The sequence below is a fragment of the Gavia stellata genome, chromosome 11 (assembly GCF_030936135.1).
Source record: "Gavia stellata isolate bGavSte3 chromosome 11, bGavSte3.hap2, whole genome shotgun sequence".
Lineage (NCBI taxonomy): Eukaryota > Metazoa > Chordata > Aves > Gaviiformes > Gaviidae > Gavia > Gavia stellata.
This window is the reverse complement of record NC_082604.1, coordinates 20,563,350-20,588,656: the sequence shown is the minus strand read 5'-3', so window position 1 is coordinate 20,588,656 and position 25,307 is coordinate 20,563,350. Positions and strand designations below refer to the sequence as shown.

Here is a 25,307-nt window from a genome sequence, read left to right as displayed (position 1 = left end):
AAGAACAAACAACAAAGCTTGGAATTCTGTTGAAGAGAGTAGCTGTTATAAAGTGTTAGGTTTGTTTTATAATGATGTCCAAAATGGATTATGCTTTGTAAATACTGTGATTTGGATTGTAGGGGAGGATAAGAAAGCCAGTTCCTTAACTGATGCAAAGTTGGGTTATTTTAAAATTAAGCAGCATACCTAAATCTCTGTTAAAATTCTTCACTGCCAAAGGAAACTGGACATGTCAGTACAGTCTTTGAGAGCGTTATCTTAGAAAGCCTAACTTGCCTTCTCAGCTCACTTTTCCTTTCTGATTTTACTGATGTTACAAGACCAGTATGTTTGGCATCAGTCACCTGAATAGAGAAACTGGCACAGGGAAGTATGTTAGCAGTGAATGAGGCCAGTTTAGCTTGATTGTTATTTTTGCAGGTAAATAAGGAGAAGATAGACAGCTTTTTAAGTTTTAAGTAGAGATTTTTCCAAGTTATTTTTGTGGGCATTTTGACAAAATGAGCTAAAATACGATGAGCTGGAGCTGTATGTAACTAGGACTTTTTTCCAAGCACCAGTATGACTTTTCTAAATACAGTACTAGGCATTTTTTTAACTTTGTGAAAGGAAGGATTATTGCTTCATGATTTTTCAGGCCTTGTTCCTAGAGTGTTTGTTTCTACAAAATAATGTAGTCTGGTTATAGGTCTCTTAGGAGGTTACAACATGATTTGTTATCAGATATTTTAAACAACTGTAGATACACTAAGCGGGAAGAGGAAGTTGCATGAATAGTGCATAACTTCTAATACTGTTTTATTTCTTTACTGCAGTGATATTTAAAAGAGGAGGAACAAATTGCATGGCACTATGTAAACCTCAGGGTGCTTCAGCTGATTCACTACTTTAGTTGTTAGAGCAGTGTTTAAAATTGCTGTGAGAGGCTGTTTCTTCCTTCACGCTAACCTTTCATATAACAAATTCAGTTTGACTCCTGCCCAGTTATATGACTGAAAGAATTATTGGCTGACTGTTTTGAGTACAAATTTACACAGACTTCTGAAAATGTGCATGGAGTGTGAACAGATCATCTTATCTGACAAAGGGAAAAGTATTCCATGTATTTTCAGAAAGAAATCCAAAGCAAGAAGATCCATTTCCTCAAAACACCTTGAGTCAAAATATATCTTGGCAGCAGTGTAATAGCAGGCTTTTGGGCTATTTGCCAAGACATGTGGTGTTCCGTTTCTGCGGACACGGTCAGTCAGTCACCTCTCTAGGAAAAAGGCTTCCTGAGATGGAGTTTTCTTCTGTTTGTTAGTTTTATTAACTAGTATGTGGTGTCCAAAGGGCTTTTGGGGGAACTACTACTTTGCTTAGCAGTGTTCAGTGTAGTTTTTGAAAGGAGGAAGAGGCTCTAATTGAGACTTCCTTCTTTCAAAACCCTTTCACTGAAAACTGGTTACATAGCAGAAGTTCTTTTAGCAAACATAATTTTGCTTTTTTTTTTCTGTAAAAGCTGTGAATGATGAATAAGAAACACTGGGAGATCAGGTTAAAGTATACTAGCTTTATGCAAGTCATCAGCAAAAATTGCTTGTCAGATGATTTGTAAATATCTGTTCATGTATTGCAAAGCTTGAAACAGCAATCATTTGTTGTGTGCTGGTCTCATGTCACTAATCCTAGCTGAAAGATCTGTGGACTTCTGCTGTCTCAGTGCTGTAGAGTGTGTGGGGAGGGCATGCAGCCATAAGTTAAACTTTTTCATGGTGGTATTTATGAAAGAAGAGTCTGCAGTAGATAGTGTATATTGTACCAACAAGTTGACTGAGAAAGTTTTTTTTTCTTATTTTTCTATGCTTGCAGGTGTTGAGAGGGCAGGCTCTTCCTTTGCACTGTTCTTTTTTGTAGTGCTGCTTCTCCTTTGCTTACTCTGCCTGTTTCTCCAGTTGCCTAATTCATTGTTCATGCTAATAATGCTTCCTCAGCAGCAGTATAAAACTCTTCTTCCACGCTGTACCCTTTTTTATACTATACTATAGGCATGACCATGCAATTGTTTTAGGGAACTGATACATTTGAAAAAAAAAAACCCACACAACAGGGAAAAGGTGGGGTTTCAGTTGGATCAGTTTTCCAGTCCACTTTACCCTGTGGCTGCATGGGCAGTTCTCCTAGCACAACGGTGGAGATGGAGTCAAAATGTAGGAAGGAGTTATTTGGAGGAGAGATGGCTGTTGAAGCCTGTTTCTTTCATGAAAGAAGTAGCATGAAATCGCAGTCAAAAATTTCTCCTCAGTTCCCCAGGATATGGGTTTTTATGCTGTTTTAAGGGAGCCTAATTATTACACAGAGGATGTCTTTGTCTAACTTTCAGAACACTAACAAAATCGCTGCTGAAGAGGTTTAGTAAAAATGACTTCAACTTTGGTTAGAGTCATTACAGATTTATAAAAAAAGAAAGCTATGAATTATTATTATTTTGGTTTGTGCTTTATAAATCAGCTTAACTCAAACATCTGTGTGTTGTACGTAAATTACATTCAATTAGCCTATTTTCAAAAACAAACATGTCAAGTTTATCTGGGCACAGAATTTCTGTTGGGGAGGTGTGTATCGAAGATTAAATATGAGAGCTGTATTCCAGGTGTGGATAATGTCTGGTTAATGTTGATAAATCAGCTAAATGGCTGAACTTTAGCCAATAAATCCAGATTTAATTTGCAGCCTAAAGGGGGGTTGGAATCAAACAGATTTATATGTTTTTTTGTGTCACTTAATCTTATGGTTAAATTTTATTTTTATTTACAGTTGATTCATGTAATACACCTGATTAAGAAGCCTTAAATATCAGGATTTGTAATAAACTCAGCTTTATTTTTTTATGAAGTCAAGGTTTTATGCACTTAGATAGAAATCACTTCACTAGATAACTGCAGAAAACTAACTTTTATTGAAAGATATTGTTGACAACTGAATCTTTTTGCAAGACTCAATATTTAACTTAGAGATTCTCTGCTCATGTGATTTGGCTGCAGAAATCCTTTGACAAGGGCGTGTTACCCTAGTTTTGCAGCTGAGTTTAATAATGACATTAGAAAGAGAAAGAACTGTCTAAAAGTGAAATTAGGAAACAGTGTGGTTTCTGAAACTCTTTGCTGGCGTCCATATAGGTGCTATGCAACATCCCTTTGCTGGGCAGAAATTTGGGCTGCAAATCAGTTTTGTGTCAGGAGCAGGATCTGTGACCAGCCCCATAGTTACAGAAAAGTTAAAGGCATTTCAATTCTTGAACAATTAAGTTCAATGTCTGTGCAGAATTTTCCTTGGAGAGACGTATAATTAAAATTTCTCTGGAAGATCTGCTTGGTTGCGGCCTCACCAGCTAATTATGTGATGACAGGGTTGTTAGGCAATTTCAAATGATCTTTTATAGTTACAGACATGAAACTTAGGAAACCTGGGTTCTGTTCCCAGCTCTGACACTTACTTCCTGCGGTGCCTACAGTCGAGTCACTAAGGTTGTCAAGGATGTGTCCTTTTCCAACTATAGCTCTGACAACTTGAAGAGGTTCTTGTCCCCAGCCTGCCTTGCTTGGGCATTGCCATCTCCTAAGGTCTGCTGACTGCAAAGCTTCTGCACTTTCTCCATGATAAATTTCACCAAAACAGAGTTAAATGTGTGTAGATGGCAATTTTAAGCTGGTTTAGCTGCACAACTGCAGCTGTAAACTCGTATGGCCTGGGATTCTGATTTGGAAAATAGATTCCTCGCTTTTGAGCCTGCTTCAGTGGAGGTATCCGTTCGTGCAGTTAGGCTTGACTTCTATGGAGGTCTTTACTCTTCGTAATAAAAATGTCATTAAACTCATCAACTTCCAGGTGCTCAGGTAGTGGCCTAAAAGGGGCATTTAAATACTTTGGAAAAAATGCAGTGATACGCTAGTCACTCTGAAATTTTTCATTTATCTTTTAATAACTTCAAGCGAGTGGCATGGAGATTAGCATTTATCACCATCAGAAGACTGCCAGTCGCTTTCTTTGCTTTTTCTGTGGTTTTTTTTTTTTCCCCCTGCTTTACATCTGTTTGCTTTAGAGTGGAATTTTTTCAGGCTATAGAATATGACTTTCCAAAGTGAGGATGTCTGGCATTTTGTGAGTGCCAGACATTTTCTGAGATAGAAAAGAGCTGTGTACCTAGTCTTACTAATGAAGCACATTTTTTTCTTACTTGCAAAACACTTTTATTGTGGCATCTTCTGGATTGATTTAGAAATAATGTCACTAATGTCAGATATCCAAAGTGCTTCTGCTACAAACATTGTTCTCCTTTTAAATATTGTGTCAGCATTTAACAGGTACATTTTTTTTTTTTTCATCTTACTTTTCATGTTTGTATTTCCTAAAGTTGTGAACAGTTCCTTTCTTTTTGCTTTTGGCATCTTATATAATTCTTCCAGTCCATTCCCCTATCTACTTTTTGTCTCCCTGCTCCATTCTTACCTTTAAATAAGCTTTCATACTGGAGCATGTGAGGAAAGCAGTCTTCCACTGCTTGTCATCTAAAGTTTATTCTCCTTTAAATCTCTCTGAAAAATCCCCCTTCCTTTCTTTCTCCCTTCCTTCTTCTAGACCTCTTTCTTTCTGAAGTGGAATGTTTCTGTAGTAATGATGCCAAATACAAAAATTTGTATGGTTGAGAGGATTTTTTTAATTATTCCTTTACTTTAAAATGACACCATCCTGAATGTGAACACACCTAATGCCCTGTCTTAGAGAACTTTACTGATTAAAGAAAATTCTTGGTTGATTATACCAGCCACTTTTTATGTAGCTCATTGTGCTTGCTGTTCATCACCCTCTGTAGTTAAATGGTACAGGAGTATCTTCTGTTGGAGTTCTGTGAAGTGTCAGTTTTTATGACATGAATCAAGGTCAGAGCCTGGTTTCACAAGTGGAACAATACAACTGAAAAGGTAGTTTCCTTGCCTCCAGTAGTGGAACTGGTAATGCCCTTTCTACCTGTTTCATCAGTTGTCCTTTCGCTTGGCATCAAAGAACAAGGAAACTTTGTGTGTACAGCGTAAAGTCGGTTCTAAGATTAGGAATGTGTGACGCTCATGCTGAAGTTCACCACTTCCCAGGCAGTCATTGATTCCTTATCGAACAACTTAACAGTTCCAAATTTAATTTCACTAGTTTGTTCCATGTCTTACAGCTTTTTGGGTTTTATTTTAGTAATTTTCTTGGCCTGTTATCTGAATTATTACTGTTTTACTGTCTTGCTTGTCGTCTTTTGCCATCACCTGCTTCTCCAGGTCAAAACCTTAGAGCTAGGAAGGATTCTGGTGAGTCACATAGCCCCAGGAAAGGCTCAATTCAAGATAGAGTTGAATGACCTAGATATAAGCCCTTGTGTTACAGAGACATTGCAACCTTCCCATGTGACTTATTTTGGGTTTTAATTACTCCTTTCTGTAAGAAAGGAATTTTTGTTTGTTTTTCCAATATCCAAACTAAACTTTCCTAGCTGCAACTTAAACCTGCTTCTGTTTGTCTTTGTCCTTCAGATTACTCCTTTTCTCCATGGAACAGTCTTTTCTATATCGGAAGATGTGCTAGTATATCCCAAGTTTCTTCTCCCCTAGGCTAAATGAGCCTAATTTGTTTGCTTTTTGCTTTTTAGATTGTTTAGCCTTGTGTTATAGGTCATGTTTTCAGGATCTCTTGTGGCTCATGTTCCACTCCTGTGGATGCTGTCCATTGGTTCACTGTTCTTCAGCTGTGGCTCTCACTCCTCCTCCAGCCTCCGTAGTACTGAAGGCCTTTTTCTCAATGGGGTGACATTATTGACTCATGTTCAGCCTGTGGTCAGCTATAGCCTTCTGATCTTTTTCTGTGGAATCCTATACAGGCTTTTAATCTCTTTTTGTAGATGCAGTTAATTATGTCTAACTGCAGTATCTTTTAGTCTTCCGTGCATCTGGTTGGTCAAGATGATTTTGAATTGGGTGTTCTTGCAGTCCCGAGGTGGTGTCATCTGCAAATTTAACACCTGTATTCCCCTTCCTCTCGCAGAGGCAGTTGGTGAAAATACTGAACATTAGGCCTGAAACAGGGCTTTGGTTCCAAGGGACCTCACTCAGATCTTCTGTTTTGGCAGGAAACTATTGATAAGTATTTCTGAGTAACTTTTTTTTTGTTATGAGTTTGCTTTCAGTGTGGCTACCACTCGTATGAATTGGTGGTAATGGCAGGAAGGCTTAAGAGTTGAATTTGAGGTTAGGAAAATGTTTGTTCTTCGAGATAGAACGTGTTTGGAAAAATACTATTGTCTAGTCAGATGCATATGTTTTTGTTTTTAAGCTGGTGAGAATCTTTTCAAAAGCAATTATCACAACATACTAGTATGATTTGTTTGGTTTGACCTTTTACTTTTCTCGTAATCTGTTTTATTAGGGTTATCATGAGCACGGCCGTGAGGTTTTGTAATTTATATGTTCTCATCTCCATTTCTATTTCTTCTTTTTTGTTTCACAGGGCTTCAAGTTTGCATGATAGCAAGTATTCTCTATCCTTTTTGAGGCTTAGGATCTTTTCTTTCATTTTCCAGAATGAGTACACAACTTCAAAATTGAGATTTCCCCCCCCCCATTTTTGAAAATTCTGTGGACACATCAGACTTTAATTTACAGGTTAATTTTCTTTGCCATTCAAAAGCTGCTATTCTAAAACTGGTGCTTGATATTTGGATATAATTTTCCAGCACAAACATAACAATTTTACAAAACTTCAGTTAATAAAATAGTCTTTCTTGATCATCTTTTTTATTTTGTGTTTTAGGGTTTTGACCCACCGCATCAAAGCGATACAAGAACTATTTATATAGCAAATCGTTTTCCCCAGCATGGCCATTATGTTCCTCAGAAGTTTGCTGACAACAGAATCATATCATCCAAGGTAAGGAATTGATTTGTCATGGGAAAACCACTTGATATGTTACTTAAGAAGTTGTGTAGCAAATGTGCATGTGTGTATTATGTCTAATGGTGCATACACAGTATTCAAAATGAAACAAGCTCAACTTTTTTTCAGGAAAAAGCTAGGTTGTTTCCTATGTAGTTTTTCTTCTGCTCTCATCCCTCTTTCCTCAGAACTTGACTAAGTACAGAACAATTAAGCATGTTGGTCAGAATTTCTGAAGAAAAGTAGGTTTTAAACCAGTGTTGCCCATGTCTGGATGTGATGCATAGAACCACTTAAAAGGAAGGATGAAGCTGGTTGTGAGGATTTATAAAATAGCCAGATTGTAAGCTGGTACTCTGCATAAGATAAATCAGCAATGGACTGCAATTGCAGATTCCCTCCTAGTGTGACCTTGGATTAGAATCAATAGACTGATGGTGGAGATGTGTCTTGTCGCTGTAGTGTAAGAGAGAAAGTTAGAGCTGCAAGAATTAATTTCGTCTCTGCTAGCCAGGATGCAAGCAGCCAAATGACTCCAGCTGCTCCTATCCCAGTTGGTAGGAGAACATTTAAGATTTTGACTGTAAAGGCAATGCAGTTGCTACCCCTGCTTCCCTGCTAGCTGTACTTAAATAAATAAATAAAAATTGGGTACAGCAGTTCTGTGTGGGAGTAGGGCAAGACCAGAAGAAGGTTTGGGAGAGGGGAGATGGAAAATGAAAATATTTAGGTTAAGATAGATTGATGGAAGTGGAACTGAATTTCACTGAAAAATTGTTCGGTGTGTCATAACTGTTCTCTCTCTCTCCCTTTTTTTCCCTTCAGTATACAGTGTGGAATTTTGTTCCAAAAAACTTATTTGAGCAGTTCAGAAGAGTAGCCAACTTTTATTTTCTGATTATATTTTTGGTTCAGGTAAGTTGAATAATACTCAGGAAGTTGCAATTTATGTTGTAAATTCTGCCACTGATTTTTGTTCTATGAATTTAACTTCTCTACTTACATATTCTTGCTATAAAAACAACACATTTCCAACTTCTCTGGGAAAATAACATAACTTCAGAAAGAATTATATCCAAATTTAAGTACTGTCCTTAGGTTTTGTCTTCATGAATGCTAATGTATTTAAGTGTGCAGCTTCGAAGTCCATTGCACTCCCAGCACAGGGAATCAATTGTCTGCCTCAAAATACAATTTTAAATCTGTTAAGTTAGTAATAAAATTCCAAAGATGCTTTTTGATTTTTTTGTGGCCTTTGGTGGTGTTTGAATAAACCAGGAGTTTTGCTCTCTGTGGTTTTTTTAAGTGCTTCTTGGACCTTAGTGTGCAGAAATGCAGATATTCAAGTTCGCTTTCATCAAATTGGGCAGTATGCTTGCTCTTGAGCTGAGCATAGATTATTGTATATTCTCATTGTAGGTGGAATCTTGATTTTGTAAATCAACACACTCTTGTCACACAGTTTTAAGATCCTCAAATTCAATTTGTTCAGCTAAAATGAACACATAAAAATTTACAGCTAGGATTGACAGTTTGTCAGTTTCGAAGACATCAGTTGATGTTGTTGATACAGTATAGGTCAGAAATATTACTGTGGATTTTACAGCAGAGTATATTTCTTCTAATTAAGAACATCCACAAGTATATTAAAAGTATGACAGTTTGTAAATTTTCTGTGATCTCTGCACCTCCAACTCTGTAATTGTACTTGAATTCTATTGAGCTATTGCAGACTTAGTAGATGAAGGATAAGTGAGAGAAAGGTTATAAGGAGAGATAATAATTTTTGAAAGAACATTAATACCTGAGACAGACACAAGATTTTGGGGCACACAAACTATTCTTTCATTATAAAATAGAATGCTTTGAACACGTACAGCCCTCCACAGTGATTAACCAATATTTACAGTATGTATCTGAAAAAGATGGTATCTCATTTCACAAAAAACAGGAATAGTAAAGTGTTCATAAGATTTGTATGTGACTGTGCAAGATGTCAGTAGCAGGGCCAGTTCTGCAATTTTTAATCCATTGTCTGCTGTGTCCCTTGCTCTTGTTCTTTCACATTTAGAAAGAATGAACTTTCTAATAGGCTGAAAATTCCTGTGTTGGGAGCTATTAAAGTCATATAGTTCTAACTTAGTCTAACAGAATACATTGCCCATCCTATCTTCCTAGTTAAGGATATTGGTTTTGTCATACCTGTTATGATGTTTCATGCTGTTTAACATATTGTAGCATGAGGAAGATAGGGGCATGCCGGAGACGGAACATAAATGTTACTTACAGTAACCACAGACGGTGTTGCATTTTTAAAGCTGTTATGCAAATTTACCTCTTTAGCTCAATTTTGAGTCACATTCCTTTCAAACTCTAGACTTCAGTAATCTCTAAATGTGATGTCCATGAACAAATACGGATCTAAAGGGAGAACTTCTGTTCAGAGTGTAATTCTGTCCTTCTCTCAGTTTGTGACTCAAGGGGATGCCCTAATTTGTATGGGAAGTGTCTTGTCTATATGTCTGTATTCTTGGAAACTGAACAGGAGAAAAGCTGCAGTCATTTTGTTCCTCTGTTAGAAAGGAATTCTGTTTTTATTCAAATCCCATTTGGAAGTTCATTACTATCTAATATTTTTTTCTTTTTATAAGGCAAAGGTGCCTTCAAAAATTGATCTCCTGTCATATGAATCTCATGTGACCAAGATGCAGTGTCTGTCATTACCACCTTACTCCACTGGGGATGACAGAGCTGGGGCAGGTTCTCATTGCGTGATTTAAACATGCAGCACAATCCAGTCCACATTGTTCACCTCACATATGCATGCCAGAAACATGGTGACAGACTGCATTTTGGTCACGTGAGGCTCCACACCAGTTGTGCGATGGATGTGTGTCCATGCTGTGTAGCAGCCTAAGGGCCATGGTGTTCTAGTAAAAAAGGCAAAAGAAGTAGGCTGCCATGGTAATTCCACCAGCATAAAACTTGCTCCATTTTCATGTATGAGTCTCTCTTGAGAAAGAAGGAGAGAGTGTAGATGGCAGAAATGCCACGGTTAACCCTATCCAGCCAAAAATCAGATGCTTTTGGCATGGGTTTTCTTGGACAACATGCTGCCAAGCAGAAATTGCAGTGCTACAGTTGAAGAACAGACAATATTGCAGGCTAGATCTGATTTTTGTTGTGTTCTATAATTGTCTGTGTTTCAGTGGAAAAAAAAAAAAGCTCATGCATGTGTTGTAAGGTGGCATAATCTGTTTTCTCTGAGGTTCTTGGCTCTTAAGAGTAAACTTCATGTATGATTGGTTTGTTTTGTTTTTTTTTCTTCTTTAATGGTTCCCAAAGCAATGCCATAAGTCTCAGGTAAAGTGGATCAAATCAATGTCCGTGGTTTTGAATAGTTCTTGTGTATATTTTCATTACAGCACTTGACCATGTTGGTTTTTTCCTGCAGCAGAGGAGAACCACTAACATCCCCCCCGCCACATACAGAATTTTAGTGTATACACTGCACTTTTGGCATGCCAGCGATAATAGCACAAATTGTAAAAACTGCATGCTAACTTGGGGGAACTAGAAGGGAGCAGTCTAAGAAAGTGTTCTCTAATATCTAAACTTTTGGAAATTACTATTTTTAACTTTATTTTCACTTCTGAAGTGGATGTTATTGTAGTCTACATTGCTGTTAAGCAGTAGATTGTATAGAGTATTGAAACAGCTTTGTGAAATGTAGGTTTCCTTCCTTTGTAATATACTTTTGAATTCATCTTTGTAGGATGAAAACATATCTTCCTTTTAGTAAGGACTCTTAAAATTGGCACATGCATTACAAATGTGATTAAGTCTGTTCTATGCCCTAGAATCTTTATTTGCATCATTATTGACATGTATTATTTAGGTGTCAGGACTGAGTTTTGCTCCAGAAATACTGCAGAAAGTGCACTAAAAATACTCACAGGTTATAATGAGGAGTTTGGAAAATAGTTGTCATCTTGTTTCAGTGAGGTTTTTTTAAGTACAATTGTAAAAATAAAATTGGGGCTAATTTTCATATTTTCTTCTCTTTTAGCTCATGATAGATACACCTACCAGTCCTATTACCAGTGGATTGCCATTATTCTTTGTCATAACTGTGACAGCCATAAAACAGGTAAAGAGAAAAAATCTGTAGCATGAAGTCTTTCTAAGGTAAAGAGGTCTGACCAAGATGTTTAGATACTAAAAATAAATTAAAAATGTGTTATTTTTAGAAAGGATTTTGTATTTAATGTTTCTTGTTAGATGCTTGAACTTGAGCATTTTGGTTAGTTGTCAAGCACTCAGTGACTCACTGCGGTACCCTTAAATGGACAGTGAATGACTGTCAGACAGCATTTTTGTCTAAACATTACATGTCGCTTGTTATAAGACCTTTCTGAAAGTTCCTCACTTATTCCTTTGGCACACCTTGCTGCATATTAAAACCAATCCTCCCACATGACACACTGAGAAAGGAGCTTGGGTAGATGAAGCAAGGCTGCAATCCACGTTTGTCAGTAGTTAAATGGCAAATTTTGCCCCAAGGAGTATGTTTCGTGGTGTAAAATATATATTAACTGTAATCCTGTACCAGGTAAAAGGTCCAGTTTAGAAAGCTTCTGGTTTTGTTTTCTTTCTTTGGTTGCATAAAACATTTTAGAGTGCTTTATAGCACTTGAAATAAAAATCTTCTGAGTTTAATAGAAATCTTGTTCAAGCGTCGTACTACATCCTACTGAGACCTAGAGCCCTTGGAAGGAGAATGTTAAAAAAAAAAAAAGAAAAGGGGGGGGAAAAAAGAGAAGAACAATCTTCTGTTTTCTTTAAAACCTTAAGGCAAGAGGAGAAAGAAACAAGCACATAAATAAAGAGGTGATGTGGATAGAAACTATAATCTCTTCTGCAGGGAGGTAATTTTCAGGAACTATCCCCTTCAAAGGGTTTGACAGTGCTATCTGGGGAAGAGATGCAGTCATAGCAACTGAAAAGTAAGCAGGAGACTGTTATGGAGCTACAATTGGAATTTCAATTTGCCTTCTGTGCCAGTAAGACCCAAAGCTACCCTAAAATAGGGCAAAAGTAAAAATAGCTCTAGCTTTCAAACGGCTAGAATGGTGTTTGGGGCAGAGGGGATCTTAATGCTGGAGTAATATTTGAACTAACATTTCATCTTGTTGCTGTGCAGTTTGTGTATGTAGAATGCCCTAATCCTATTCAATTGCACTTGTTATAGCCACCCCTAAAAAATCACATATTCAAGAGCTATAGTCATAAGTAGGCAATGGAAAATATCCCTTAAAGCTGTGTGAACTGAAAGAGATTGTGCAACTTAGTTATGAATAATAGATTTTTTTTCCCGAAGGAAGTTGGACTTGTATAAGTATAAAATAGTCCAAAATAATCTATTACCACGTTGTTTCCAGATGTCCGATCTTAAATTGGGAAATTTAAGTATCTTACCATCAATTGCAAAGAATAGAGGTTCTCGCATTCCTTCTAGAAGTTTCAAGTCATTTGTGACTTGCCAAGCATCAAGAGTTTTTCTGATTGTCTCAATATCTCTGCAAAGGACTATTGGAACCACCTAAACTGATCTAATGGACTCTTGTGTTTATCCTACCTGCTGCAAAGTAGGCAAACAGGCAAGCTGTTATCTTGGAAAGACAATTCAGTGTGTTATTTCCAACAGGCTGCCCTTGGACAAGGAAGATAAATCTTCTGTTGGAATGCAGAGGGGAAAATACCCAGTATGGTCTCAAAACCAGTGCCCATTTTCTCTCAAACCAGAAGTGGAATAGGAAGCAGATTTTAGGGGCAGAAACCCCTTTTGAAAGCTGTGGGACACTGGCTCCATACGAAGTTACATCAGGTTAAATGTTAAACTACAACTTAGTAGTTTCTCAAAAGATGAAGGGGAAAAACAGCAGCATCAACCGTATACGGGTTTGAGAAGCTCAGCAGTTTGTGGAAAACCTCTCCCCTGCTTCCAGAAGGCCAGCAAACGTGCCATGTCTAGCAAACCTCAAAACTCAGCCTTATTTTAGTCTCAGCCAAGGAGATAGAACTTTTTCTTCTTAGAAGTGTAATTGCACCTAGGTCAGAAGAAGGACATACAAGACTGCAAAGCGATGCGGCTCATGCTGTGTCATTTTGTCTGTCTTGTTAGCCAGAGCGCTTTCCTCCTTATGTCTATGAAGATGTGTATGCAGTTCTCAGAATTCTGAGTCCAAATTTAGAAAATAAAACAAAAAATAAAGTTAAACCCCAAAACAAAATACAACAAAATAAAGGTATTTCCTAAGGAACTTTAGGGAACTTAGTCCATTTCAGTAAGTTCATAGGTATTTAACAAACAAGCTGATTGGACACAGATGTTTACATGACTGTCAGGTAAATTAGAAACAACTACTTTGCAGGTTTTGATTAAATATAGACCTAAACTGAGAATGAAAAACCTGGTAATAGAATATGCAGGTGTGTGTTAATTTTGTCCTTTTCTCAAGTACATTCTTGCAGGTATTTAAGCAGGACTTAAGAATATAGTTTAATTGAGGGATTTTATTCTTTAGTTTCTGTTCATGTGATTAAGTAATGTTCCCTGTATTCCTATTGCATCTTTCTTTTTAACAACACTTTCTCAATATTTGCAAGTGAGGATAAGGAACTGTCTTAAAAATGCTGCAGTAGTTAAATTTTGGGGGAATTGGAACTGACCACAGTAAGTTGGCTCTTAAGAATTCCCTGGTGTGAGGTGTTACCCTTGTGTTGTAGGCAATAGGTGTCAGATGGAGAAAGCGCTGAAATCTGTACTTTCTAAAGATGGTAAATTTCAGTTCTTTGCCAAATGCCCATATTGTTCAGCTGTTCAGGTTTGAGACAAATGCCCCAAGGTTACTGGATGTTAGTTAAGTCCTTGTTTTCTTCTGTCAGTCACCTTTAACAAGGAGCTGTAGGTACTGACTCTTGATGCTTTTTCATACTGATTAGGAAGGGCTCTTCAAGAGTCTTACTTAGGGTTTTAGGATTCTGATCTCCCAGTATCTCTGTGTGTGGCTGCTATTACTACACACTTCTTAATTATGTATTTTTAAGCAGTTAGCATATAGAGCTTCCCTCTTTTCTTTTCTTTTCTTTTCTTTTTGTTTTTTTAAACCTAGTTAGTGCAGTTGTGGTGTCCGTACTCATTTGTGCTAGTAACACTGGAGGTGCATAAAGATAGAACTGCAAAACTATACTTTTAACATGCCAAATTCATCATATAACTTTCCTCCAAACTCCAGTCAACCGCAGAATTCTCCAAACTGCATCTGCGTTAGTATTCTTTGTATTATGACATTCATAGATAAAGTTCGTAGCGTTCTAGGATGAGTTGGGATTATGCCTGCTGTTTCAGAGGGCCCTTTTCTTCTGTCTGCAAACTTCCAAGGAAGTGGTTTTAACTCTTTCACATTTTTTTATACCTACAGGAAAACATTTTAGGAAATGTCTCTATTACCGCAAATCAGTTGTAGGAGTCTTGCCAGCATGTAAGAGGCAGTTGAACTTCCTGCATGGACTGATCCATTTCTTGTGCTTGCTCATGGGGCTTTCCAATCAGTACCTAGACTTGGGGATCAGAGATCATGCTATTGACAATCATGCTATTAGATTAAATAAGCAATTTATTAATAGTTTAGGAAAATAGGAGGGGAATAATATACCTGGATTCAATCTCATTAATGTTTGTATGTGTGTGCATGGGATAAAGGGTGCTTAAAGAGATGCTGAATATCAGGTAAAGGAAAACTGCTTAGTTTATCAATTAAAAACTCAGTTGCTGCAAACTATTGCATTAGGACTCACAAAGAACTAAAACCTCAGTCATCTTCTCATGCTATACAGAGCTGATGTGTGAATAGTATGTCATAAAAAATTAAGAAATCTTAAGATTTCATGCATAGGCTATGGCAGTAACTATAAGAAGTGCTATATGGTATGACATGAGGAAGTAATTTCAGTCTGTTATTTCTCTCAAATAAAAAAAAGAAAATAGAACCCATAAGAGAGACTGTTCCCAGTTTTGTGGTATATTAATCCATGTAGATAAAAGATTGAATGAGTGCTTGTTTATCTCATCTGCAGAAAATGTCACTGCCTGTTTGTTTTAACAGAACGTGGGACTGTTAAGTTTCTTCACCACTTCTGCTACTTTACACAAATAAGTAAAGGTAAATAAAGTGAGTGAAAATTAAGAGGTTTCCCAGGTTCTTGAGTAACAGTTGTAGTAGAAATTCAAGAAAAGTTAGTAACTGTATTCAGGCTATGCAGCAAGTAATGCGAAGCACATTTGCTTAGAAATATTTGTTATGCTTTATAGGTTTCTTGCTTAAAAAGTAAATTTGTATGCTTTTTCCCCAGGGTTATGAAGACTGGCTACGACATAAAGCAGACAATGAAGTAAACGGTGCTCCAGTTTATGTTGTTCGAAGTGGTGGCCTTGTAAAAACTAGATCTAAAAACATTCGGGTACGTGCCTAAGAACAAAATTGAAAATTGTGTTTCTATTGCATGGCTAAAGCTCTTGTTGCATTACTAATCATTGTGGGGCTAAACCTCTTGTTGCATTACTAATCATTGTGGCCTCTTTCATGTTCATTCGGTAACAATGCTAAAATGAATTCTTCTCTTTTAAAATTCTTATTTGTACACTTCTCATTTGTGTTCACTTCATTAGGTGGGGGACATTGTCAGAGTAGCCAAAGATGAGACTTTTCCTGTTGATCTGGTGCTTCTGTCATCTGATCGAGTCAACGGTTCATGCCATGTTACTACCGCAAGTTTGGATGGAGAGACCAATCTTAAGGTCTGGGTTACTGCTGTGAAATAGAATGTAGTTAATTTGCGATGCCATTTTTATTTCAGCCTGTTGAAATATGTTCCCCTGCTCGGTAGTCCTGTGCCGTTAGCTTAATAGACACTGTTTTACAGACACATGTTGCAGTTCCAGAAACAGCAGTGTTGCAGTCTGTTACCAACCTCGACAAACTTGTAGCTGTTATAGAATGTCAGCAGCCAGAAGCAGATCTATACAGGTATTGCTTTATTGGTAAATATTTTGAAATTAAATTAAGATTAAGTGTTTAATATTAGGAATGTTATGGAACTCGCTGGGATTAAAAGAGCTTCAGACATCTGCTTAAATTTTAGGTTTTAATAATTAGCATAAGTGTTTATACATATGTGCTCACTGAAAGTTGCAAGTGACAAGTTAAATTTGAGTATTTCAGTAGTAAATCAGAAATTACAGGATAATATTTACCTTTTGGATTTTAATTGTGAGACTTATGTATATTTCTGTTCTAACCAGTAGATTTGTTTCCAAATTAAAAAAAATTAAACGGCCCACGAGCCTGAGCAGGTTGGAGAAAGAGTTGTATAAGGCTCTGTCAGGAGATTTCAGTACTATATAGTGTATTTTTTTTTTTCATGGAATTAACTCAAACTTTAACAAATTGTTGTAAGCTTATGTTAATTGTAAGGATATGTGTTGGTCACATTTATGTTGCCTATGCTCAAGAGAAGATTTGGACTCTGTTCTTCAGCAGGAAAAATGTAGATTAAGAACAGTTGCATCTGATTTCATCTTTTACTGTCAGCAAGCAGTGCCCTAGACTCTGTAAAACAGCATCTGTCGCATTAAGAGTACAAGTCTGACACGCAGCTGAGGGAAACCCTCCCGTTGAGTCATGGGGTTCAGGACGGACCCCCTTGCTTTCTAAACTCCTCCTCAGAAGGGAGCTTAGGTGTGGCTGGATCCGGCCTTAGTCCCAGACTTGGTCAACAGTTTGTGGTGTTATGTGGTTAGCCACTTATCAGAGTCAATGTTTGCCTGTGAGAGCCCTCTCAAGGACTTTCACTGAAACAGTTTTGCAAAGTTGAAAACATAGATAATTTATTAAGGCGACAGATATAACAAGTTTGGAATGGCCGTTGATAAATACGCTTATTGCAAAAGTCAAGCTCGAGTTAGTAATTCAGCGCTTTTGTTAGTAATATTTTCCTGGGTAACATCTGACATGGTCAGAGGTGCAATTCTTGCCAAAGAGGCGTCCTTGCTTGGGGAGGAGAGAGGTCCAGACCCATCTGATAGTTGGAGTTCTTCTCCTCAAAATGGAGTATTCTAAATGCCAGATTTATGCTCTTGGTGAGGTGGAACTGAGTGAATTAACGTGTGCTGACTGGCTCTTAACAAGGCTTGTTGCATTGTCGATCAAGGTGAGGGGGGCAGGGAGAAAGGCATTGGGGCTTCACTGAAGCAGCATCGGGCTGTGAGGCCTCCATGTCACCCCAGGTGTCACGCAGTTGATATAGGGTCTTTGAGAGTTAGACTACGAGTCCTCACATCTTTGCAAGATAAGTTGTTCAACTCCTGCTCTTGCCCAAGGCTGGTGCTTATGGGTGCAAGATAAGCATGCCGCTTGACTTGTCTCAAGTCAGATTCCGTTACTTTTTAGCTAACAAGCCCTGCTTCCCACAGCACCATATGTAACAAAAGTTATATTCCCATCCAAGTTTCTCCTGAATTGTGTAATGGAATATGGTAGAAATCAAGTAGTAGTTTTCAAAATCCAAGTATATCACTGCAGTTATTCTTAAGTAAGCTTTGGGATCTTTGAGAAATGTTAAATTCTTAAAAACTAAGATACTTAGTGTGAACAGCTGTTCAAATATTTGATCTTCAGCTTGTAGAAAACATCAAGTTAAGGCACAGTTACTATAGAAGCTTATGTCCCTAGCTGGGGTCATGCTAAATATGCAAGTGTCAGATTTTAAAAACAGAGTGGATTGGCTTTATTAAATGAAAAATTATATTTCTGATGGATAATATGCTAACTTATATTGGACAAATTATTTCTTACTGAAGCATCAAGAAGTCACAATCTGTTTTAACTAAGTAAGAAATATAATTTTTTGTGGTTTTATTAATGAGACCTAATAGGCTTTCTCAAATGACTGTTCTTTTCAAGGATAAATGTTTCTGTTGTTAAATGTCTCTAGTAAAATTATTGCTGGTGTTGCCATATTGTTTTAGCTTGTTTGTTAATAAAAGTTGATTATTTTGTACTTGTGAACCATTAATGACTTTTTTGTAAATATAGAGGAGGTTTTTACATTTTTACATTTTTTTAGTCTTTATGTAGATATTTCTAACATATGGCCATCTTTCATAGATTTGTTGGAAGAATAACTATAAGTCAACAAACTGAAGAAATCGTACGGTAAGTAAAATTTTGTAAGATTAATGTTTAGAACTGATGGAGGTGGTTAAAATCATGACCATCACGAAAAAGAGCTGCTTTGAATATATGAAAAGGAGGGGTATTTTTACTGGAAGTATCAATGGTAGCTGCATACTTCAGATGGAGATGAGAAAAAACTAGTGAAAGAAAGTTCATTACTACCCAGTTTTTCAGATTTAATGGGACAATTCTGGAAAGCTTGGCTGTTCTGAAGGGCATAATTTTTAGGCACTTGTAATCAGCTGGTAACTTTGTTGCTATTTGTTATTGAAAACATTTATTGATCTTAAACACTTTCCAGAGGCATATTACATAGACTACAACAGATCCCCTGTCATCTGTTTATCATAGGCACTGGGCAGGTGTTTTTGCAGTTGAAATTCCTAGAAATTATTGGTCAGTTTTAATAAAGCCTCTGCTACAAATTTGTAGCTTCTAGTATATATTTCAAACTACTGTACTACCTAGGCTGTAAAGGTACGTGCGTACATCTGTAATAGTCAACACATAATTGTGTGCACATAAAGCTATGTGCACGTAATCATGTCCTCACAACCTCTGCAGTCATAGCAAGTAGCACACACCGAAACACATGTGGAAATACAAAAATAAAGATGTGAAGCCACTTACAGACCTATATGTGGACTTCCTCCAAAGATTGCTAATTGCGGTGGGTTGGCCCCAGCTAGCAGCCAAGCATCCACACAGCTGCTCATTCACTTCCCCCCACCACAAAAGGACAGGAGAGAAAATAGGAAGAACAGGAGTGAGAAAGGTCATGGTTTGAAATACAGACAGGGAAATCACTCACAAGAAATGGCCAGATTTTCAGCAATATTTATCATGCAAGTTATTTAATTGTTTTCGCTTGAGAGTTGTTGATAATCAAGCTTTCAAAAAATGTGGTCACCTCTTCTTCATATGTGAAGTGCTATGTTATGATGTATAAATGTGTCACAGAAACAGATAAATCTGTTACGATTCTTTTGCTCTTCTAATGTCCAAAATGTTATCCATTACACATTTTTTTAGTGAAATTTCTACCTGAATCAAATAAAAAATAATACTGCTTTAATAAGTAATGTGTGCCTTCAGTCTGAAGAACTGAAAGTTTTTCAATCTGAGAGCCTCCCATGAGGCTGGCAAACATCTGTCAATTTTAGATAGGAGTAACATGGAGTTCAGAGGGTATGAATGATTTGTCAATGGTTTTGCAGAAATACGGGAATGTAGAAGGCAGATCACTTGGCCCCAAGTCCAATGCCTTAGCCAGCCCCACAAAAAACCCCACCCAAACCCCTCCAAAAACCCACTCAGCTGTTTTCTAAGGTCCCCTGATGTGCTACTTCACTTAGAGCTTTTCAGAATTCATTACTGCCAAGCTTGGCAGGTTCAGCTTTGGGATAATCTATCAAAATAATTTAGTTGACAACATATAACAGAGCCAGTTTAAAGGGAGTGTGAAAAGCAATTGCAAGTTCTGGTTACTGGTGGAGCTGTATCTTCTGACTGTCAAAGATAAACTTGTCTAGTCTGTGTTGCACTGATTCAGGTTTTGTATTCTGGGTTTGTCACACTGGTTTTACAAACTGCAAAAAACACTTGAATCCAGAAAAATACATTAAGTTTCATATAAGAACAGGTTAAATGCTTGAGCATTTACTCCCCTTTAGTTCAATTTTTCAGTTAAAGTTTGAGTCTAGCCTAAAATACTAACATATGTATGTGTAATGTAAAGAACCTATCATAATCCATGTGCATAATTGGTGCGCACGGTATTTGTGATGGTAACTGTCACATTTGCAGTAACATTTAAGTTAAATGTTTAACTGTGGGAGGTGGGTGTGGGTTTGGGTTGTTTTTTTTTTTTTGTAAGTCGGGTTATGCTTTCAAAGGAACTTCAAGTATAAGAGCTTTGTTTATATAGTAGTGATCATGGACTGCTTGTGGTGCAGCTAGTGGAACAGTAAGACAAACGCAAGGGCTTATATGCTGTAACACTTAGTATATGCTCTTTAACTCTTTTGCTTATACCCAGTATGTCAGTCTGGCCACTGCAGTTGTTCAATTTCTGCTTTCATTTGAAACACTGGCAAAAATAGTGACTGCACCTTTTGGATTGGGGTTTTTTTTATTTCAAATGAGTCATGCTGGCAGTTTCTAAAGATGATATAGTTGCTGGAATAGAACATATGGCTCTAACCTTATATGAACCTTGATTCTAACTGGACCTTTATTTTCACACTGCTGTTAACTTAGCCAATGAAATGAATGTATTATTGTGATGAGATAGGTGTGAGGAAAAAACATTTATGAAATTTTACTCTTGTGTTAGGAAGCAGAACTTGCACTGTTGTGGTGGTGTTGTGTCCATCTAGTTGTTTGTGTTTGTTTCTCTGGTATGAATAGCTTTTGAACTTGCTGGATCATTTCAGTTTGACAGAGCGGCAGAATTAAGATAGGTAAAATAGCCAAACCTAAAATAGCACTCCTGTTGTGGTGTGAGCTTGACAGGTTTTTTGCCTGCTGGCTTCTCAAGTAACTTGCAGGTCTCTCTGAACCAGCCATTTCATATATTTAGCTCAATCGCTAATTATGGGATATTGAACAATGGTCGGAGAGTATGGCAGTGACCAAAGGAGACATGAAAGGAAATAGAGAGCTCTGTGGAGATGTGTGGGTGAGGTGTGGTATAAGGGGTAAGAGGATTGAAGATGGACCTAAATGATGGTGGGGATGGAGTTGTTGCAGTGGGAAGTCATAGGGGATACGGGACAACTTTGCATAGGAAACTGGACTAGTCCTACAGAATACAGAACAACTAATTTTTAAATGCTGATATGTCTATTTCTTTCTAGACCTCTTGGGCCTGAAAGTCTCTTACTTCGTGGAGCAAGATTAAAAAACACTAAAGAAATATTTGGTTTGTAGACATCTAAATATTTAAAGAGTATTCTTTTCTTAAAACATGTTGATGAACTGTGGTTTAATTCTACTTGCACTGCAGAAATTGTAATAATCGTGCTGACTGTTACCTGAGGGGATATGATTATAGATGAAAGTAATGATATTATGTTGAAGAATCTCTAAGGATATAAAGTTCCAGCTCCGCCCTGTGAAAATATTTGAAGTGGTTTGATAAAGGAATAGCTTAACTTCAATGGATAAATGACTGTTGTTACTGTTACCCATTGTTCAAGACTTTCTCCTGAGATTTACCATTCTGATTTCCATAAAATGCATATTGAAGAGCAGTACAGTCATAATAATGAACTGCGGTTTAGTAGGTGTTAAAAGTACTTCAGTAGTAGTGTTCTACTGTAGCAGAATATTGCAAATACTTACAACGTACTGTCTCACCATTGTACTGAAGTAAACACAAAAGTAATATCACCTCTGGATTTTATCCTATGTCTCTTAAAATGAAAAATTCTGCAAATTGTACACATGCAGAAAATAAAGTATAACTCTTTTTTTCCGCCCCCTTCCTTCCCAGGTGTTGCAGTGTATACAGGTATGGAGACAAAGATGGCATTAAATTACAAGAGTAAATCTCAGAAACGGTCAGCAGTAGAAAAGTATGTTTATTTTCTAATATCTTTCTTATTTGTAGAGTTTTAACTTAGTTTTTCCTCAGTAACTTTAAAACCCCGATGATCTCATCATTGGGTTGTAGGCAAGGGAAGAGAGTGTAGTTGCTTTGCCTTCAGCAGGAAGCTATAAAGATAAAACCCGTTTCTTGATATTTCATCCTTTATTGATTCTTTCAGCAGTGTGAAAAGTTGAAATATCCAACCTTAAAAAGGACTAAAGCAGAAAAAGTTAGTTCGGGAAGTTTGTTTTTTGAGATGTGGAGATCATTTAACAGTAGGGGAAATGCTGCTTGAACCAGATGCTCAGAGATAGTTTTCACAACAGTCCCAGCCTCTGCTGTTCTCTGCATCCTATACTGTAAAACTGCATCGTGCCTTTAAAGAGGATGGATTGAAATGAAGTCTTAATCGCTTACAAATCTTTGTCCTGAATCATGGTGTTTGACATAATGGAAAATAGCTCTGTTTCACATAGTCTAAAGAATATAACCTATGCAGATATGTTTTGCAAAAAATCTTGCTTCTAGCACTCAGTTTTAAAAATCTTTGCTCGTAGTTAGGGGATAGGTGTTACTATAACAAAGCTTTATATGTTGAACCTTGTGAATTATTTTAAAAGGAAAAGGAGTTCTGCTATGTTGCCTTTATTCCAGTTACAGAAATTCTGAGATAGCCTCCCGGCATTCTTTTGCAAACATGGGATTAATTATTCTTCTATAGGCAGATATAAACAGAACTGTAGAGTGCACAAGAAAAGTTCAGCTACCAAAGCTAGGGGTGGAAAGATGGTCTGGCTAGCATTACGGAATATAGAGGCAAGTTTGACTATATCCTGGTGTAGCATGGCCTGGGTTATGTAATCAGATACACATGGTAGTGTTCTTATAACTGAAGAAAAAGTTGTAGCCTTGGATTTCCACTGTGGTTGTTTGTACTGCCTTCACATCCTCTTGTTCTCTGAGTATCTAGCAAGGCTAAGTCAGCCCCCAAAATCTTGGACAACAGGTGTGACACAAGTTAGCTGTTGGGGTATTCTTGCACTTTAATCTAGTCTTCCTGTTGCTTTATGTGGAGTATATCTTAGTCAGATGTAGGATTTCTTTTCACTTCTGTTGCTTGCTTGTCCCATAGAAACTTTATATCCATATCAAACACAGGATACATATTAAAAAAACTTGTCCAATAAGTTTTTGATCAATTCATGTAACCACAGTGTGCCAACAGATGAAGTAAAATAAACTGAAGTTGCGATTTTTTTGGCTCTTTGTAGGTCCATGAATTCCTTTTTGATTATTTATCTAATAATCCTCCTCTTCGAAGCCATTCTGAGCACTATTTTAAAGTATGCCTGGCAAGCTGAAGAAAAATGGGATGGGCCTTGGTATAATGAAAAAACGGAGCATGAAAGAAACAGCAGTAAGGTAATGTAGTTCTACCCAGTTGCATATCTGAGGAACCCTCAATCGGTATACACTGAATGTGATATTTATTATGTCTCTATTCTTGGATATAGGTGTAACTACCACATGATCCATTTGCAAGTCTGTGTGCTATTGTCTCAGTATTTTTGAGAGAGTTAGTCCTATGTGGCCTCACCCTTGTGTAGAAATACCTTATCTCTGTTACTTGTTAGACTTTTTCTTCCTTTATGAAAAAAACAAGCTTTTTGAAAATTTTGGGGTTTGTTAGGACATATTTCTGATGTTCTGTGTTCTTATTATAGTTATTGTTCTTATGGGTGTCTTTTTGTCATTCCTAAAATGAGGAGCAAAAGAGGAGGAGGATGGCTGTTCTTGTGCATGTTCCATTGCAGTGATTTCACAGTTCAGGCATTTTGGACATTCTGTGATGTTGAGATTGATCAGACAATTTTGTAAGGCTGTAATTTTGCTCAAGCTCCTGCTTGCCTTCTCACTTTTCTGTAGAGGTTGGAGGGATACTTTGAAGTCTTCCTTAACTCTGCAGTTCTGAGAAGCTTTTTTTTTTTTAATAATTCTGTATTTTTCTGTGTTCTGTTTAATTTTTTGTTTCTGTACGAGTCTGCTTTCTTCCAAAGCAGTTCAGGAGCTGGCTTCAGGTTCTAAGAAGTAGAGGGGATTTTCAAAGCACAGAAGAATTAGAAATCCAGTTTCCACATGTGATGTCGTGTCAGATGTTTAACATCCACGCACCCCCACACCCTCCCCATCTCCCAGAGAGTTGAGAATTGAATGTGCTCACTAGATGCCAGTGTGCAAAAAGGTCCACACCCCAAGTCAGGAGAGTTCTGTTCTGCTTCACAAGTAGAGTGAAATTTACTATTAGTGTGTAGCGGTTCAGGAAGGAAAAAGAAGTAATTCGAGAATGTCTTTGGTTCAAGGAGAGTTAAGAGTTGGCTGGCATTTCAGTGGAATCTGCAACTTTTTCAGAAGCTTGTAATGTGAAGTGTTTTTGTGGTTTAACTGAAAAAATACCTTTACCTCAGTGCTGTGTTTTATTTAAAATTATTAATTCAGGTTATCACTACAGTTACCAAAAACTTTTCAGTGTATTCTAAAATAATCTTATATGAAAGTGTCACTGTTGAAAAGTACTAAATTAATTTAAAAGTTTTCAGATTGTTTAGTGACTTTTCTTTTTAGTACCTGCACCACTTAACGCACTTTCAACTGTTTGAAGTGGTCAGTCAAGTAAATTCTTGGCTCGCCTAAATATGAGGTAGTTGCTATGTAAGTTAGACTAGCCTGTGGAGCATTTTCAGTTCTGAATAGAATCGGGATAAGTATTTACTCAATCTTTCCATTCTTTTACCTTTGCCTTCAGGAGCATACAGAGCTATCTGTGTTTCTACAGTGTCGCTCTCCTTCTATCATGTTTTTGTTTTTCTCTGTCCCTCATTTACTTCCACAATCTGCTTTGCATTTCTCAATATGCTGACATCCTTACTTGGAGTGCTTTCTCAGTTCATTTGTCCTGTGTTGTGCAGATTGTTATTTAATAGACAGTGCTTGAAGAAACTCCCTAACCTTAGTAATTGTCACTTGTTCTCAGTATATCTTCTCTTACGTGAATTACTGCTCTCTGTCTTTATCTGTCTTTCCTGGTTTAGTTTGGAAGATCTCTTAAGGCACAGAACTTTCTGAGTTTTTGTCAGAGGACTTAATTGTTAGTACTGGTTTTTATTAAGTAATTATAGCAACACTCCCTAATTAGGAAGAATAAACATTATTTAGCTTTGCAAACTGTTGACTACTTTTATACTCACTTTCTTCAAAATGTTTTCCTACACCAATATCTGGTAGAGTTGAGACGTCCCAGTTTTTCTCATCTCTAATCTCCCTTGCTTAATATTCAAGTGTTGGTAAGAGTCTTCCCGAAGTACAGTTTAGATACTGAGTTTGTTGTGCAAATGAAAAAGAGACTTCAGAGAGACTTTAATGATGCATTTTGGAGTTTGTTAAAATTGTCGTACCTAATAAAAATA

At 37.1% G+C, this 25,307-nt stretch overlaps 1 protein-coding gene across 1 annotated transcript in view; it reads left to right on the top strand.

Annotated features, from left to right (window-relative positions):
* The first annotated feature begins 3,725 nt into the window (after window positions 1-3,725).
* ATP11B (ATPase phospholipid transporting 11B (putative)) overlaps window positions 3,726-25,307 on the top strand; it is a 55,377-nt gene continuing 33,795 nt past the window's right edge. The window contains exons 1-11 of the mRNA XM_009822032.2: window positions 3,726-3,785; window positions 6,832-6,948; window positions 7,780-7,869; window positions 11,024-11,104; window positions 15,370-15,477; window positions 15,686-15,814; window positions 15,940-16,043; window positions 18,183-18,230; window positions 21,110-21,174; window positions 21,748-21,829; window positions 23,115-23,265. Coding sequence (XP_009820334.2) covers window positions 3,726-3,785; window positions 6,832-6,948; window positions 7,780-7,869; window positions 11,024-11,104; window positions 15,370-15,477; window positions 15,686-15,814; window positions 15,940-16,043; window positions 18,183-18,230; window positions 21,110-21,174; window positions 21,748-21,829; window positions 23,115-23,265 — 1,035 coding nt within the window. The remainder of the gene's footprint in view (window positions 3,786-6,831; window positions 6,949-7,779; window positions 7,870-11,023; window positions 11,105-15,369; window positions 15,478-15,685; window positions 15,815-15,939; window positions 16,044-18,182; window positions 18,231-21,109; window positions 21,175-21,747; window positions 21,830-23,114; window positions 23,266-25,307) is intronic.